The sequence below is a fragment of the Eublepharis macularius genome, chromosome 17, assembly GCF_028583425.1.
Source record: "Eublepharis macularius isolate TG4126 chromosome 17, MPM_Emac_v1.0, whole genome shotgun sequence".
NCBI classification, from domain to species: Eukaryota; Metazoa; Chordata; class Lepidosauria; order Squamata; family Eublepharidae; genus Eublepharis; species Eublepharis macularius.
Genome location: NC_072806.1, coordinates 12,619,679 through 12,638,233, shown reverse-complemented (window position 1 = coordinate 12,638,233; position 18,555 = coordinate 12,619,679). Strand labels below are relative to the sequence as shown.

At 42.1% G+C, this 18,555-nt stretch overlaps 1 protein-coding gene across 1 annotated transcript; it reads left to right on the top strand.

Moving 5' to 3' along the window:
* The first annotated feature begins 834 nt into the window (after positions 1 to 834).
* LOC129344904 (arylacetamide deacetylase-like 3) lies at positions 835 to 17,012 on the top strand. Its single transcript, XM_055001820.1, has 4 exons — positions 835 to 1,007; positions 10,719 to 10,935; positions 13,578 to 13,641; positions 16,138 to 17,012. The coding sequence occupies exons 1-4, from the start codon at positions 855 to 857 to the stop codon at positions 16,910 to 16,912; spliced, it is 1,209 nt and encodes a 402-aa protein (XP_054857795.1). The 5' UTR covers positions 835 to 854; the 3' UTR covers positions 16,913 to 17,012.
* Positions 17,013 to 18,555: the final 1,543 nt, after the last annotated feature.

Sequence of the window (18,555 nt, the reverse complement as noted above, 5' to 3'; positions counted from 1 at the left end):
AGAGAGAAAATTAACAGTTTAATGGTGTGAAATCTTCCAAGGAGTTCAGGGTGGGGTATATTGTTCCCCCCTCCTCTGTTTTATCCTTGCAACAGCCTTGTAAGTCACCTGTAATTGGCCCATGGTTACCCAGCTACCTTCAAAACACAGCGGAGATTTAAACCTGGTCCTTGAAGATCCTATTGCAGAACTCTAACCACCATATTATCCCCGTTTTCCTAAAGAACATTATTAGATGGTATTACACACTAACCTTTGCAATGATGAGGACATTCCATGATAAAATGCACACTTTTCATGCAAAAGTTTCTAGAGTCAGCCCATCATTTCCAGTTAAGGGATATTAGGCAACTGACCTGGGAAAGAACTTCTGAAAATGAACAAGAGATGGCTGCTTGATGCAGAAGAGAACGGGAGGGGGGGGAATAATTTGCTCGTTTTAAGAGAGGGATGGAGAAAAGAGAAGCGTTAACTATTTAATCTGACAAAGGGAGCTTGGATGCTTGAAAGCTCACACCTTGGAAATCTAGCTGATCTGTAAGTTGCTACTGGCCCCGAATCTTGTTCTTCTCCTACAGACCAACAGGGCTACCCACCTGAAACTGTCCAATCCTTAGAGAATTACTTTGCAAAATGCTTGGCGTTTGCTTGGCAAAGTTTCAGCTCAAGCTGCTGTCTGATGTGTCAAAACACATTCTTTATGAAGACGATAATTTTCTAGGATGTCATCAAGCCATACTCTCCTACACAACTTGGGTGATGTGAAATCATAGTATATTTAACCGGCAAGACCTTCAGCTATATGTGCTAAAAAAAAGCTATCGGGCACTCTGAGTCACTTCTCTGGGAAGACAATGGATTTGTCAGTTGTCCTCGTGATCTGTCTGGCTCTTAGCTTCCTCTGCGGGGTTTATCTTTTTTCCCGAAGAATTGGTATCCCTGTTGGAATCTTTGAATCCTGCAAATATGCCCTGACTGCCTTCTCGGTAGATATGGGGTTTTGGGGGGTAAGTGCATCCAGTTTTAAGGGGAAGTTCCATTTCCTGGTTTTCCTAGTGCTAGAGAGAACAGAAAGTTAAAAGTCATAATTTTATTATACATGTCACCATTTCTAGATGTTAAGCTGGAAAAAGTGGGGCTAGCTCCCTTTTTTTAAAATCTGATTTTCTTATGAGCAACTTTAGATGGCACTTCCACTTTATCCTCACAGCTATCGAGATGGAGAATGACAATGAAGCGGTGGACTGGCCATTTAATTTAGAGGTAAATTTTCCACTGGGTCAGTATGGGGCCGCTGGTGGCCAAGAGCAAGCAGAGCTAACGCTCTGGCACCATTTGGCTCATTCTCCTCACTTTCAACAGTTGGGGTCATCCCACAAATTGCCTCCTCCTGCACTGCTTGTAGTTTGTGGCATGTGTGTGAAGCAGTGGGTGAGCTAATGTCCACTGTCAGCCCGGCTGAGCTGAGTGGCCCTGCAGTTCTGGCTTGTAGCACAGCAGAGGTTCTTTGGCTTGGCTTGTCCAGTCAGCTTCTGGCCAAATTCATCCTGTGGTGGTAACACCTGCATTGCTAAGTCCAAACTTAAAACTGCAGTCACTATAATACACTGCCTCCCTGTAGTTTAAGAAGGGAAAGGAGCAACTCCATTTTCTCAGGAACTTAGCTCCTAACCTGAAGATGTGTTCCGACACCAATGAAAGAGATCTCATTCACAACCACCAGAAGGGATTCCAGTATTGATTTTTTCCTCTTTTTTAGGGGGAAAAACAGGTGGTGATTGGTGAGATGTTCCTTCTCCCCAGTTTTCAGGGTAAAAATGTACAATGTAGTAAGGTATATGTTGAATTTGATTGCTCAGTGGCTAAATTACAACTACCTTACCAGTAAGCAACCCCCCCCCCCCAATTTCTACTTTGTTTCCAGTTTACCATGGTAGCAGGATATCAGTTCCTATGTTGATGAGGTTTGCCAGGAAAACAAATATCCTCTCCAGGGGCTCCAGTGCCACACTGATCAATGAAGGTTTCAAAGACCTTCTGAGAGCTGGCTGCCAATTTCCCATCAGGCAGGATGGAGTGATCTTATAGTCTATATAGATAATCTTTGTCCTTTTAAAAGAAGAAAGGAGAAAGATTTGGGAAGTTTGTTCGAGGATAGAGGTCAGTCAGACCTCAATGAAAACTGCCCGAACAATGGCAAAGATATAAGCATTAACAGCGCATGAGCGGAAATGGGGAATATTTAAAATTATGATGCCTGGTGCCTACCTCCTAACTGACCATCAAGGGAGGTAAGTTTTAGATCTGAGACGAGAAAAGTATGACTTGTTTTATTTTATTTTGCTCAGGTATTGTTAGTCCAGTTTTGCTGAACTATAGACTTTCCCACTCTTTTGTAACATTATTATTATTTTCATTATTATTCAAATTACCCACAACACAATCAATAATAAATAAGGATCACATGTTATCATTGATTGGCTTTGCTCAGCTGATACAAGTTTCCACCAGAGACCCAAGTATCAGCCAGGTATCGGTGCAATATGTACGCTTTTCCGAGTAATGCCGTCTTTTGCAGTTCTGTAGGTGTTACATCAGAAAGCTGCAGTTTCTCCATATAAGTGGCAAACTTTTTTGAAATAGTTCCCAGTGCCCCGATGACAATGGGGCAACTACTGTTGTATTTTTCAACCATAGTCGGGTGGTTTCTATTGTCAGATCTCTATATTTAATCAGTTTTCTTGTCCCTTTTCTTTGACTCTGGCATCCCCTGGAATTGCAATGTCTATTATCTAAACTTTTCGATTTTCCACAACTGTGATGTCTAGGGTATTGTATTCAAGGTGTTGATCTGTTGTTTTTGTTTTTGTTTTTGTTGTTATTTCTTTCTCATGGACATTGAAAGTAGATTATACAGAAAAATACAATAAAACAATATAATCAACATTTTGGATGTTCATTGAGCAAAGTATAATAATAAACAACAGTTAGAACATTCAGGGAAACAGATACAGGAAGGCATGGTAGCAGAATTTTTTAATATATATATATTTATTTTTTAAAAAACGAAGTAATAGTACTGAAGGAATACAGAAAGGAAAAGGGAGATTATATGATCTAATTGTGAAGATCAAAATAATTATATATAACAGAGTATGTAAAGAAAAAAATATTTGTCCCCAGTCCCCAACATTCCATTCATTAATTTTTTTAAGACACTGTCTATGAAATAAAATGGTATTTACTTGTGTTGGGGTACATTTATATTCCTCCTTCTCCTCCTCATCATCAAATTATTTCAATACAGAACCAACTCTGGAGGGAGTCAGCAATAATACAGTAAGAAATAAAAGGAGAATAAAATAAAAATACAATAAAAATAAGAATAGGGAGGGCACATGCAGTGCGACAAGCACAGAACATTTGTGTTAATCAATTTAGGTTTCAAATTTCATAACTAATCTGTTTTGCAGCTACATTATTGGTTTCATCATTACTACGTATTCAGTATTACATACTTTCACCACTTCTACATGCCTACTATAAATTTAAACAAATAGGTAATATGTTGAAGTACAAGAGAAAAGTCTGTTATATATCTCATAATAAAAAGTAAGGGATGTTTCTGCTCAAAATCTATTTCTTTATGCATTTTTATATTCAAGAAGTTACATTTTAAAATTATTCTAATTCTGCTTCTATATTGCAATATATTTATGTACAATTTTTAAAAACCGTTTCTCATTCTAAATTTGTCTCCTGCTTGCATAATATGCATTCCATCTCTCCTTAAATTTCGTGATTGATCTGTTTCTCAAATAAGTTGTTAATTTCACCATTACTGCATTTTCAGCAAGTTTATTTCTTCATTTTTCAAAGCTTGAACAGATGTCTGGTTTCCATTTTGCTGCATAAATTATTCTAGCCACTGTCACCATGTAGTCGAATATCTCTTCCAAAACATTTGATAGTTTATTAGGTAATATTCTTAATAACGTATTCTTAAATTCCATTGGGAATCTAAATTTTAATATATTCTGATTTTCCCATGTATTTCCTTCCAACACCTTTCTGCTTTTTTGCAAGTCCACCACATATGGTAAAAGGTTCCATCTATATCTTGACATGTCCAACATTTTCCTTTGTAGTTTGTGTCAAGTGCGTCAGTATCCTTTGAGGTAATATACTATCTGAAAAATGTTATATACCAATTTTCTCTTAACACCCGGCTGTCTGTGAATGGGAATTCCCCTCCCCCCCATAACTGTTCTCTTGGGGCATACGTATTTGCTCTCTAAAGTTCTGCATCCATTTAATCATAAACTTTCCACTTTGTCTTCTGTTTCTAACTGAAGTAATAATTTATATATCCATCGTAATAAATCATCTTTTTGTTTTGTAATAAGCTGTTTGAACTCAGTCATCTCTCTTAAAACTCTACCTTCTGTGTTGACAATCTTCTCTAATCTTGAATCTGATTGGTAATATGGTAACCACTGAATGTTGATTCCCTCATCTTTAATTTTTTTGATTTGTGTTTCCCCTGAGCATTTACCATATTGTCATACATTAAGAAACCACTTTTGTAGCAAAAAATTTTTACAAGCAGAGGCTGTATAGAAATTATGGCCATTTCCCCATCACAAACATGATTTGTGGTGTTTTGTAAACAGATAGTGTCAAAAATCGCACTGGGAAGCTGGTAGCCTTCCATGAGTATTGTGCTATTTTTAGACCATGAGGAAATGGCCAATGATTTTGTTTTTCTTTTTTCAGAAATTGGTGTAGTACTAGCCTATTGCACTCCCATATAAAAGTAGTTTGGTCACACGAGGATACAAAGAAAAGGCAGTGAATTAACGACCTGCATCCAAATTACTCAAATAACAGTGAAAGAAGTGAGATGAAGAAGTATCTGAAGAAGAGAGCTGTGGCTGATGAAAGCTCCTACCCTACCACAAATTTTGTTAGTCTTATAGGTGCTACTGGACTCTTGCTCTTTTCTAGTGAAAACAGGTCTTAATTTAAAAAAAATACTCTTAAGAGATTTTTAAAAATATCTGGAGTTGCAGGATACTAGAAAATAACTCAGCCTTCTAGTGTCAGTGGAAAAGAATCCACAATGTTTTGAGAGCTGAAAGGCAAACTCCTCATTGAGGAGTTGTCTTATTGCTCTCAATGAAAAGGCAGGGAAATAACCATCAAATAAATGATATTTCAAGGTTTCCCCTAAACTGCAGTGGTTTGGAGCAGGAAAAGAAATCTTAATGTAAGAAAAAATGCTCTTAAGAGATTAAAAAAATGTCTGGAGTTCCAAGTTACTAGATAAAATAATTCTCATCCTTCTAGCGGCAGTAGAAAGGCATTCACAATGTGTTGAGAGCTGAAATAAAGATGGAAATACACACTCCTCATTAAGGACTAGTAGCTTGAGATCTGGGCAAAATGAATAAATTCCATGTCCTTCATTGTAGGCTGAGGTGCTTTTTGAGGACCCACTTTGTATGATCAATTGATCAGGCTTGTAATTGCCTGCCTCTGAAACCCTCATTTCTTTGGAGGTCTCCCATTCAGTTACTAAGGCCAGCTCTACTTAGTTTCTGAAATCTGATGAGGCCAGATGTCTGGGGTATTAAGATCAGGGCATTCATATCCGTATCTGCGTCCATATCAGTTTCCATATCCATATCTGTATCTAGATAAAGAGACAGAGATTTCATTTTTTTCTGCTAACCCGGAGCTTTTCTCAGGTTGGTAAAAAGATCTTTCTTCTTTGCCCATGGTTCCTTTTTCTGGATTTAAGTATTCATAGATTGGGTCATGTTCAGAATCAAGTATATTGAGTAATCTCAGGATCTTTGGTAGGAGGAGACACTATTGTCTGCACTGAAAACTAAAAGGAAAGACATCTGAACTGGCTTTTGGGGGCTAAATTTGCACAAGCACATTCTAGCAGGCAGTGTAAGCTATTCTCAGTGTGACCCAACCTCAGTCTTGTTGACATCATTAATCCATTGAACAGTGGAGGTGCATAAGCAGCTGTGCCACTTAAGTGACAAATGTAGCTCATTTACCACATAACCCAGTTAAGATCTTGTTGCTCAAGTAGTTCTTGCACAAATGCCAAGCTGCTAGGAATTAGAGATAGGCACAAACCAAAATACGAACCAAAATTAAGCATGAACCAGGCTGGTTCACGGTTCGTGAACCGTGGTTTGTCAGATCCCATTTCTGACGAACCGCCACAAACTTTTAGGCTGGTTTGTTTGGTTCATTTTTTGGTTCGTGACTAGGGGTGTGCAAGCCAAAAATTTTCGGCTATAGCTGAAAGTAGAAAGCCGAAAGAAGATTCTCTATCGTTAAAGCCGAAAGCCGAAACAAGAATCTCTTTCGGCTTTCGGCTTTCGGGATTCTTTCGGCATTATTTCGGCATTCTTTCGGCTTTTTTCTATGGGAAAATGCCTCCGTCTTCCAGGACGCCTGGAGGAGGCATTTTCCCACCGAATAAGCCCAAAATTGGTGGGGACCTTCCTCTAACCCTTCTCTAACAACCACCCAAGGTTCAGACAGATTGAACTTTGGGGGGCCATGTTATGGCCCCCCAAAGCAGGTCCCCCCATCCTCCCATAAGAAAGCGAAGGAGCAGCATATTGTTAGCATGCTGCTGCTCATCTTTCTTCATTATTTCCTATGGGGAAAAAATGAAGAGGCAGGCTTCCTTTGCCAGGGGTGGCATTTTGCATGCAAAATGCCCCCTTACCCTCAGGGGCCCTTCTCCCACCCCTCCTCCCACCCCCCACCAAGGCTCAGCCTGCTCCCACTTGGGGGGGGCCATTTCATGGCCTCCCCAAGTAGGTGCTCTGCTCTCATCTCTACCACTGACAGCTGGGGGAGGCTTGTCTTGCCAGGGGTGGCATTTTGCATGCAAAATGCCCCCCAGCCCTCTGGGGCCCTTCTCCCACCCTTCCTCCCACCCCCCACCAAGGCTCAGACTGCTCCCACTTGGGGGGGGGGGCATTTCATGGCCTCCCCAAGTAGGTCCTCTCAGCCCCTAAAGTCCACCCCTTACAGCCCCACACAAACCCAATTCCCCCCCAGCTGCCACACACAGACCGAAATCCCCACATTAGCCCCTCACAGACCCAAATCCACCCCCACCTGCCCCACACCCATAACCCCAGGAACAGGCTGGCAAAGGCCAGCCCTCTCCCTTTGTTCCCTATGCTGGGAACTTCTAAACTCTCTTTCCCTGGGCAATTCTGCACAGCCCAGGGGTGCCACAATGGTGGGCACACTTCTGAGTGCCAGCTGGTCCCTGTGAAAGAGCACCTGAACCACAGACACCCTCCCTCAAATTCCCCCACCGCCTACAGAGATGGCTGGCCAGCCAGCCCCATTGTTCCCTATGATGGGAACCAACTGCACAACAAAGAATAAAACAAGAACAACACAAAATAAAGTTTAAAAAAAATTATTTTCTCCCTTCCAAAGTACAAGTAGGCAAAGCATTATGACACATTACACCAGCAGTCCCCCACACAGAAAAATTAAAACAAAACTCACTTAACATCAGAGAATCACAAAGCATGATTCCTGTCAAAAACACTTTATTTCTTGAACAGCTTTAGGTTACACAGCAGGGGGGGACACCAAAGGGCATGGCAGCACTATCTTACACAAAAATAACACAACTCACTTAACATCAGAGAATCACAAAAGCACAATTCCTGGCAAAAACACTTTATTTCTTGAACAGCTTTAGGTTACACAGTAGGAGGGCACAACAGGGCATGATAGCAATGTACTACAAAAAATAATATAACCCACTTCACCGTTTTTGACAGCAATTGTGTTTGTGTGATTCTCTGATGTGAAGTGAGTTGTGTTATTTTTGTGTAAGATAGTGCTGCCATGCCCTTTGGTGTTCCCTCCTGCTGTGTAACCTAAAGCTGTTCAAGAAATAAAGTGTTTTTGACAGGAATCGTGTTTTGTGATTCTCTGATGTTAAGTGAGTTTTGTTTTAATTTTTCTGTGTGGGGGACTGCTGGTGTAATGTGTCATAATGCTTTGCCTACTTGTACTTTGGAAGGGAGAAAATAATTTTTTTAAAACTTTATTTTGTGTTGTTCTTGTTTTATTCTTTGTTGTGCAGTTGGTTCCCATCATAGGGAACAATGGGGCTGGCTGGCCAGCCATCTCTGTAGGTGGTGGGGGAATTTGAGGGAGGGTGTCTGTGGTTCAGGTGCTCTTTCACAGGGACCAGCTGGCACTCAGAAGTGTGCCCACCATTGTGGCACCCCTGGGCTGTGCAGAATTGCCCAGGGAAAGAGAGTTTAGAAGTTCCCAGCATAGGGAACAAAGGGAGAGGGCTGGCCTTTGCCAGCCTGTTCCTGGGGTTATGGGTGTGGGGCAGGTGGGGGTGGATTTGGGTCTGTGAGGAGCTAATGTGGAGATTTGGGTCTGTGTGTGGCAGCTGGGGGGGAATTGGGTTTGTGTGGGGGCTGTAAGGGGTGGACTTTAGGGGCTGAGAGGACCTACTTGGGGAGGCCATGAAATGGCCCCCCCAAGTGGGAGCAGTCTGAGCCTGGGTGGGGGGTGGGGGGAAGGGTGGGAGAAGGGCCCCAGAGGGCTGGGGGGCATTTTGCATGCAAAATGCCACCCCTGGCAACACAAGCCTCCCCCAGCTGTCAGTGGTAGAGATTAGAGCACCTACTTGGGGAGGCCATGAAATGGCCCCCCCAAGTGGGAGCAGTCTGAGCCTGGGTGGGGGGTGGGGGGAAGGGTGGGAGAAGGGCCCCTGAGGGCTGGGGGGCATTTTGCATGCAAAATGCCACCCCTGGCAACACAAGCCTCCCCCAGCTGTCAGTGGTAGAGATTAGAGCACCTACTTGGGGAGGCCATGAAATGGCCCCCCCAAGTGGGAGCAGGCTGAGCCTTGGTGGGGGGTGGGAGGGGGGGTGGGAGAAGGGCCCCTGAGGGTGAGGGGGCATTTTGCATGCAAAATGCCACCCCTGGCAAAGGAAGCCTGCTTCTTCATTTTTTCCCCATAGGAAATAATGAAGAAGATGAGTAGCAGCATGCTAACAATATGCTGCTCCTTCGCTTTCTTATGGGAGGATGGGGGGACCTGCTTTGGGGGGCCATAACATGACCCCCCAAAGTCCAATCTGTCTGAAACTTGGGTGGTTGTTAGAGAAGGGTTAGAGGAAGGTCCCCACCAATTTTGGGCTTATTCAGTGGGAAAATGCCTCCCCCAGACGTCCGGGAAGATGGAGGCATTTTCCCATTGAAAAGCCGAAAGAAAGCCGAAAGAATCCCGAAACGTTTCGGCTTTTTTCTTTCGGCTACCCGAAACGTTTCGGCATTCCCCGAAACGTTTCGGCATTCCCCGAAAGAAGCCGAAACACTTTTGTTTCGGCATTCTTTCGGCATTCTGAATGCCGAAACGCACATCCCTATTCGTGACTGCAGACAGCCTGGTGCCAATGAATCAGTTTTCTAGGCAACAGGGGATGGACTTCCTGCAGACCTTCTGCTGACCAAGAAGTGATGATTTTCTGATCTGGATGTGACATTTTCATGAACCAAATGAACCAGTTCACAAACCAGGGGCAGGTTCATGAAAGTTTGTGGTTCATTAAATTTGATGAACCACGAACCGCATGTTTTGTTTTTTCCCTGGTTCATGCCCATCTCTACTAGGGATAGCAGAGTGCTGTTAACATTATTGACGTCAGGGGGGTCCAGAGAGGCTCTCATTCTAAGAGTACAATGATACTGGAGCTGAATCTTGTTCTTCAACTCAGTGGTAGCCCTACATTTTTGGGACCCTGAAGCTTGAACTGTTATAGGGACCCCTTCTCAACCAGCAACAATAGGGCAACATCCAACAAGGTCCAAAGGACCTTGCTGCCCTTGCGAGGACCTCAAGGCCCAAATGGTGGAATCACAGCACCCAACGTCAATGTGCACAAAAAAGTATTGGTTCATTCTCTACTAGAGACGTAGAAGGTCATCAGAGGGGGTGGAGCTCATTAGGATAAAGATGTGAAAATCTAACTTTTGGTGTTATAACGCACAAAATACACAAGTGAGACTAGTGCAGCCTGAATTAAGACTTCAGATGTCTTTTTATGGTTCTGATTGACTAAGAGCTAAGTTGTAGAACTATTAAGCCATGCACTAATGAAGATTCGAGGATCCAGCAGCCAAAATGTAGGCTATAAATAAATTCTGGCAAGCTCAGCAAGCCCGTACAGCTGGGGGTTTGGGTGCTGCAAGCCCCTGAGAAAATTTTGAATGTTTACCAATTACAGGTACATTTCGAGGCCATATGAAACAGGTGTTAGAGCATATTCTAAGGTCAATACTAAGTACTTGAAGCCATTGGCTTATGATTCTGTCACTAAAATAGCCTTATTTCAATAACAAACTCTTTTAAAAATGCCATCAATTTTGTTGAAAAATTCACTGATTAAAAAAAAGTTGCTCCAGGGCCCCTCCAGGAGTAGCGGCCCTGAAGCTTTAGCTTCATAAGTTTCATACTAGATCCGCCTTTCCTTTTACTATGGACCAACATGGCTACCCACATGAAACTATGTTGTCCTAATTAATTATAAAGAAAAAATAATAATGGTGTAGAAACAACCGCTGTAAAATTAACTGATTATTTTTGTGCTAACCTCTACTATTTCTCTCTTTCCTTCTCTATAAAACAGGGATCTGTTCTGGAGACATTAGGGATATGCAGCCAAATCAAATCTCTCAGAATTTTACTACCATTAGGATCATTCCAAACCGACTGGAATCTCTACATCAGGGATGAACATTTTGGTAACGTGCCTGTGAGAATATATGAACCAAAACATCCCTACACTGAGCCAAGAAGATGTGTGATCTACATACATGGAGGTGTTGGCATGTTTGGGACCATTAGTAAGATATTGAATATTTTCATTACCTATTTGTAGGAAAATGAGGTATTGTTAAAGAAATTTGTTCAAGGCTTTGTTGGAGTCAATGACGTCGTTGAGATCAATCTTCTAACAGGATCTGCAAACTTTAGTTCTAGGTAGCTTTATTTATAATTTTTTTTTTGTTATTTTATCGTATTTGTATTCTGTCCTCCCCGCGAGCAGGCTCAGGGTGGACAACAGCATTAAGAACATTTAAAACATTCCATATAAAACATTTAAAAGCATTGGGGATTTTGAGAAAAAGTAATTAGGCATCACAACAAAATGGATGCATTGAGGCTTTGCCAAATCATAACAAAGTTGGGAGGTTCCACAGAATGTTAGGAGGTTGCAATCTAAACATTTTCCTATGGTTGACGCAGCGGTTTCCAAAGGGGTGGTTCCTTGGAGGTATAAAGGTTTCCTTCTGGAGAAAACCCAGGTGGAGTTGGAGGAAACAACAACAAGAAAGCCCACTAGGAAGATATGAGGTAACCAAAAACAAAAAGGTCTCCCAATAAGCAATTAAGAATGAGAGACAGGAGTCAATGTGTTAGTACAATGCCAAAATGCAAAGCATAACAGTCAATAGCTCATAAATAGTAACAGTCAGTAATTAATAAATAGTATACATCTAATTCTTAAATCACATCTGTATAAACAGCAGCACTACACATATACACATCCACATATAATTTTCTAATCAATGTAAACAGTAAGAGGTAGAAAAAACACTCAGTCTACATGCAGAAACAGTGTATTCAAGGTCTGAAGAACTTCCGAGGCTCCCACGATGACCACATTCGGTATGGTAGATGAGGAAAGGTACAATCGCAATGAATCTGCACTTCAATCTGTGTAGAAGTCTCATGTGTGGAAAAGGACCGCCAACGGGGCTGTCAGATACGCCATCCATCAGGAGAGAAAGAGGCACATCTGCTTTGTGAATCAGAATAATGAATCAGCATGCCGGCCCCGATCTGGAAATCCCGAATCTTGACATTTGCGTCCGATTTGGGAATTTTTCCTGAATTGGATATCCGAACTGCACACCCCTAGTTTGAAGGGAGGGAGATGGAGTTGCTGTTCTTTAACCAAACATCACAAAAATTGCGGGAGGGCTTCTTTTGCATGTCCAGTAAAGAAACCCCAAGTTTCTTTCTTTCCTTTTTTTTGTTTGCTAAAAATTTAAGGTGTAATAAATTCCTTTTTGTGAATACTTTTTATTTTATTAATCAGTTTAAAAGCCCAATTAAAATGGTAGAGAAATAGAAGAAGACATTGAAATATTGATGGAGAAGTTGACAGAGTTTGGTACTTTGGCAGGTTTCAAAATGAATGAAGAGAAAACAAAAATGTTAACAAAAAATATGGATACTAAAACCCAGGAAGAATTGATTGGCGGGTGGGCGGGAAACAGGTTTTAAGGGTGAAAAAAAAAGTAAAACACTGATGGGGATGAACTGTATGCTATTTCAAGATAATTATGTTAAGACATGGAAAGAACCCCCAAGTTTCAAGCAAATTGGACAAAGGGTTTGAATTCTATAGGTCCCTGAAAAGCCCAGGCTGTCTACTTTCAGAGAGAAAGAAAATTCTCTTCAACCCAAAGAGGAGGAGAAAAGGAGAACGGTAGCTCTCTGCAGCTTGAGATAAGCTGGGATTTCTCTTGGTCCGCCCTTGCAGAGGTCTGATTCGAAGGATGAAATGCCATTTCCAGGAAATCAATACAGTCCAAGAAAAACACGTGCTTATGCTTCCAAGCTAGACCGAGGTTGTAGAAAGTGTTTTTTTCTAGCAGCCTAAACTTGCTTTTCTGGCAATAGTGCTGGTTCTAGCCTAACTGCTAAGCACTTGCACTTAATTGGGTAGGAAACTAATGGCATAAACCACTGTGATAACTGACTGAAATAGATGATAACAACAATGTAATTTATAATGACAATAGAACAAGGTTATAATTAGAAAGTTACATAATTCTCCCCGTTGCACACCTTCATCACATGTAACTATTCCTAAGAACATTTGTAATACAATAGTAGACCCATCTCTCTTTCAGTTGTGAAATTTTCTACACCTGTGAGTGATTTTCACAGCTGTTTAAATGTGTTCTATTTTTTATATTTTAGAAGTCTGCTTAAAACTAGTAAGTTAAGAAGCAGTATCAGGGAGAGAGGGAGAGGGAGAGATTATGCTATGTTTTTACTTGTACTGTGCAATCCGCCTTCGATCTCAGTGAGAAAGGGGTACTCCTCGTTGTCGTCTTATTTTGCACTGTTTGTTGCTTGAGAAGAGTTGTAACAAGACTCATTTTAAAGTCCTATAAATTTTAGGATGCTTGATGCTCTTTCTGGATCATTAAGGTTTGAATTTTGATAGTTTATCAATTGTTAGGACATTTAGAATGTTACTTTTTTATTATTATGTTTTACTTTGTAAATCACTTCAGGAAGGGTCTGTGTGAAGGAATAACCCCCCAAAAAACAAACAAAAAAACCCAGTTTTATTTACCCTCAAGTTATGAACTTCTTTCCATGTTTTATTCTTTCAAGAAAACTGAATAGAAATTGATGAGCTGTATAAAGATTTTCTGTACTGAAGGAGTTTTTTAAAACTTTCCAGGAGCTTATGCAGCTGTATGCCGTCGATTAGCCCTAAGAAGTGGGACAATGGTTGTGAATATTGGGTAAGTGAGATTGTTTTGTACTAGCAATGCTGGTGTTGCTTGCTCCATACTTTTTGCAAGGCTGATATCAGAAGCTGCCCAGGGAAAATCCCTACTAACTATGGGGCGTCTCTTCCCGCTAAGAAAGCAGCAGCAACCAAAGGGAAGGTAGCAAAAGCAATACAACGAAATAGCAAAAATCTCACATTATATAGTCAATATGTGCATAAATAAATCAATTCAAAGTGCCAAGTGCCAAGAATATATCACACAATTCAAATAGATAATCATGAATTCTCGTCGTATTGTCGAAGGCTTTCACGGCCGGAGAACGATGGTTGTTGTGGGTTTTCCGGGCTGTATTGCCATGGTCTTGGCATTGTAGTTCCTGACGTTTCACCAGCAGCTGTGGCTGGCATCTTCAGAGGTGTAGCACCAAAAGACTTTTGGTGCTACACCTCTGAAGATGCCAGCCACAGCTGCTGGCGAAACGTCAGGAACTACAATGCCAAGACCACGGCAATACAGCCCGGAAAACCCACAACAACCAATCATGAATTCATTATCCAATGCATAGAACAGTCATATGGGACCATACAAATAATATGGGAAGTCAAACTGGTACAGTCTCTCAGTACACAGGTTGCTATTTTCGTGTGTGGGTAGTCCTCCGAGTCGAGGTAAACTGTATAATGCCGTTCAAAGTAGCCTACAGGTTTATGCCTGCATCATGTCCATCCCCGTTTCACGAACTACGCTTCTTCATGGGCATATATCTGAAACAGAACAACACTCCTCATATTCTCAAATACATTCTGATACATTCTGATAAATGTATACAGTCAGATGTAATGAAAACTTCATACTCACTAATCACACCACACATAAGTTGTAAACTCAGTTGAATTATAATACCAGTTGTAGCAGTCCGATGGAGCAATGCCTCGCCGCTCGACTAACAGCATGAGCTATATAAATCAAAGCTCTTAAGGGCACAATAACGCAGCATCCACCACCGGAACAAGAACATAATGCAAAACTTACACGTCAGTAATACACAAATCATGCCTACAGGAAGCAGGAGAGATCCATCTCGTGATTCAAACCAGCAGGTGTGATACTCTTAAACTTGTTACATCAAGAAAATTGACTGAGTCCTTATCAGAGCTCCAGGAGAATTTCTTTGGTCTTATTCTCAAAGTTGGAAACCTCCTTTTCTATTTCTTTGAGATGTGTCTCATAGACTGCAGTTGACTCAGCGGACTGAATAGACTGACTAACCTTCTCAATCTCCACTGCTAAATGCTCAGCCTCCTGTTTGCAACGGCCAATAAGCAGGAGCATAAGATCATAACTGCATTTATTCAGGATGGCTGCCCACCTGGATTTAAATGTATCATCATCCAGGAACATCCCCAGGGGCTTCTGGAAACGTAAGCCTCTCGGGATACGCTGAGCTCTGTGACAGTCAAATAAAATGGAGGCATGGAGGCTGAATTTGACTCTTTTAGACTTCAAAAATTTCAGGGAGTCCCAGTCCTCCCTAGGTGGGGCATTGTCAGTGTTCAAAATAGAAGTCATTCCTGCTAATATTTGTTCCTGTTCCTCAGTGGAAAAAGCAAATACATCCTGAAAGGTAGCCATATTAGTGGAAAGGACTAAACAAAGTTGGCTCCCCCCTGAAAAGACACTGTCAAAAGAGAATACAATACAGGAGGGACAAAATATAGTGGTTTCAAAGAACAAAATTTTAACCTCTTATATCCATTTAGCTATACCTTACACTCTAAAGCCAAACGTTCTCATATCAACTTGCGAACAGTTATATTACATGAAATTGTAACAAAATTTTCTCTGTAAATCCAGTTGACATCCCCAAATGGAGGACATAGGGGTGTGATGGCAAAGGTAAGTCTTTGGCAATGGAATGTTCGTTGTGCGTATTTTCTTCCTTTTTATAGGTGGTCTTGAGACACTCCAATTCAGGAGGATGGAAAGCACAGTCCCAAGTATAACCCGGAACCAAGGCCGGCAATTTTCTAAAGTTCTTCGTTCAAACTGTAAGGGGCAGGGAGCTGAGCGGGCCTGAATCGTGGTAGCGCTCCTGGATGGTGGCTGCACCCTGCATGATGATATCACTTCTGGAAGTGACATTACTTCCGGAAGTGACGTCACTTCCGGAAGTAACATCATCAGACACTTCCGGGAGCGTGCACACATATGATAATGGAGAGTTCTACCACCTCTTTTCCCAGAAAAAAGCACAGAATTCCTCAGATCAGGGCTGCTTGTCTATTAGTATTGGCTATTAGTGTTCTTCTAACCATCTTCAAGAAATGCTAGGAAAATTCCTCCAGGCCACTACATCTTCTGAAGTAGCAGAAAAAATGGTCACATCCTTTTTTTTTTTTTAAGTTAAAGTGGCGATGGAAATTCAGGGAAGACAGGGTGGTGACTTTAATCCATCATTTTCTTCTATCATTTCATATGATTTCCTTTCTGTTGTTGATCTTTTAGGTTTCGTTTAGGTCCAGAGCACCCGCATCCGGCACAGTGTGATGATTGCTTATCAGCCGTAGAACATTTTCTAAAAGAAGCAAGGAATTATGGAGTGGACCCCAACCGCATTATCCTTGCAGGGGATAGTAGTGGCGCAACACTTGCTGCTGTTGTTTGCAATAACCTGGTATCTAGGAAACATACCCCCAAAATCCAAGCACAGTTGCTGATTTATCCATTCCTCCAGTCAGTAGATCTTACATTGCCTTCATATCAGCAGAACCCCTATGCTCCCATCTTGTCTAGGGAACGGGGAATCCGACTTGCTGCAAGGTTCATGACTGAAGAGATGGTAGATTTCAAAGGAATGATGAAGAATGCTCATGTTCCTGACGAAGTGGCAGTGAAATATAGGAAATGGATTAGTGCTGATCACATTCCAGATGAGTTTAAGGTCAGAGGCTATGTGCCAACAGTCCCTGCTCCATTTTCAGAAAAGCTTTACAAGATATCTGAAGTATCTTTTCAGCCAGATAATTGTCCACTTTTAGCTGAAGATGACATTGTACAACAGCTCCCTGAGACTTTCCTTTTGACCTGTGAATATGACATACTTCGAGATGACGGACTATTGTACAAGAAACGGCTAGAAGATAACGGTGTGCCGGTGACTTGGCTTCACCTAAAGAAAGGATTCCATGGAATTATGTTCAAAATTGATTTGATTTTATTTCAGTACCAAGAGGCAGAACATGCAATGAAACACATAGTGGACTTCATACAAAGGTTCTAAAATTAAACTGCCTTCAACTGGAAACACCTGTGCCCCATTACTTTGCATGAAATTGCATTTGAGTTGTTTTCTTTGAAAGATTTATGTAAAGTCAGGATAATCAAAATCTTGATAGTATACAGTGATGATTGGGGGTGGGGTGGAGGGAGTAGGAATAGCATCTGGTTTCAAATACCTTCAGACTTCAAATGCTTGGTCACTATTCAATAAATATTACTTTTACTTACTTAAGTCCTTCCTTCCCTCACTTATACCTTGGCTTTCTTCCCAGTGGGGACCCAATACGGCTTATTTCATTCTCCTCTCCTCTATTAGCTCATTTCTTCATTTATGCTTCACAGCGCCAAATGCTCGTGCAGGACAGTTTACATTCCAAAAACAGTAAATATCCAAAAGCAACAACAATAAGAAGTCGGAAAATTATATCCGATTCCGGATCAAGAACTGAATCACAGTAATCTCAAGGTTCATAAAAACCGTAATCTTTCACTACATGCTGAGTGCTGCTGTGCCCAGCCAGCACTAGGAAGCCCCTTGCCTAACCACTGCTAGGACGCAAAGAGCCCTGCTGCACCCAGCCCAGACTGGGGCACACTGCTCCTGGCCAGCACTGCGTTGAGCCCTGAGTCACCCAGCCAATGCTGCAGTGCAGGAAATCCCCGCAGGCTCAAAGATGGCCAGTGCCGAGTCCAGTTACCCTGGGGAACTAGGAATGGGCAAAGCAGGAAAATGGGAGCTTTTTCGAGAGAGGGTGGAGGAAAGGAAAAGGGTATTTGCCAGGGAGGGGGGACAGGGTAAGGTTGTTTGGAAAGCGCCCAAGGAGAGAGAGGGAGAGCGGGTAAGTGGGGGAGAGAAAACGGGAAGGATCATTAGGAAGGGGGGAAGAAACAGGGAAGGACCTTTTGAGCGGGTAAGCAAAGGCTGGTGGAATGGAATTCTCTTTCCTTCCAACTGCTTTGCCCCACCTTGGACCATTGGTCTTGCAAGACCCAGCGAAGCTTTCTCCTCCCATTATATCCCTGCCACAATCCACAATGTTTTGTTTTGGGGCCATGCTTATATATCCTAATAACCAAGGGGAACAACTTCCATGGAGATTTAAATCTGTTGGACAGGGCCAAGCTGACACAAAATACTAGAGGGGAGGTAAAATCCCTTCCCAAAACAAGGCTTGTCTGCCTTGGTCAAGGACTCCATAAGCTACAGGTGGGCAGGAGAGGAGTTACTGCCATCCTTCAGGCAGCTGCATTGGTGATACTGTGGAGCCACCAGGAGAGTTGCCACTGCTGTCGCAATGGTGAAACTGCAAGGCCAGGCTGCCAGGAATGTCACTGCTGCCACTGTGGCCATGAAGCTGCAGGTTGGCTGGGCAGCTGGGAGAGTTTCTGCCACTGAGGTGGCAAAGTGGGATCAGGCATGCTGGCGGGGGAGGGGATCTGCTCTGGGAGGAGAGGATCGAATCCCGCCATGCATCTTGGAGGTACCCACCACTGTTCTATTGACTACAAGAGAGAGAGAGAAAAGATTGTGTGAGTAGGTGGAGTGGAAATTCAAAATGCGTTCCATCAAAATAATCCTTAGTCTGAGCAGTTGATGGTTGTGAGATCCAAATGTACTCTACCAAGGGCTCGTCCAGATGAACC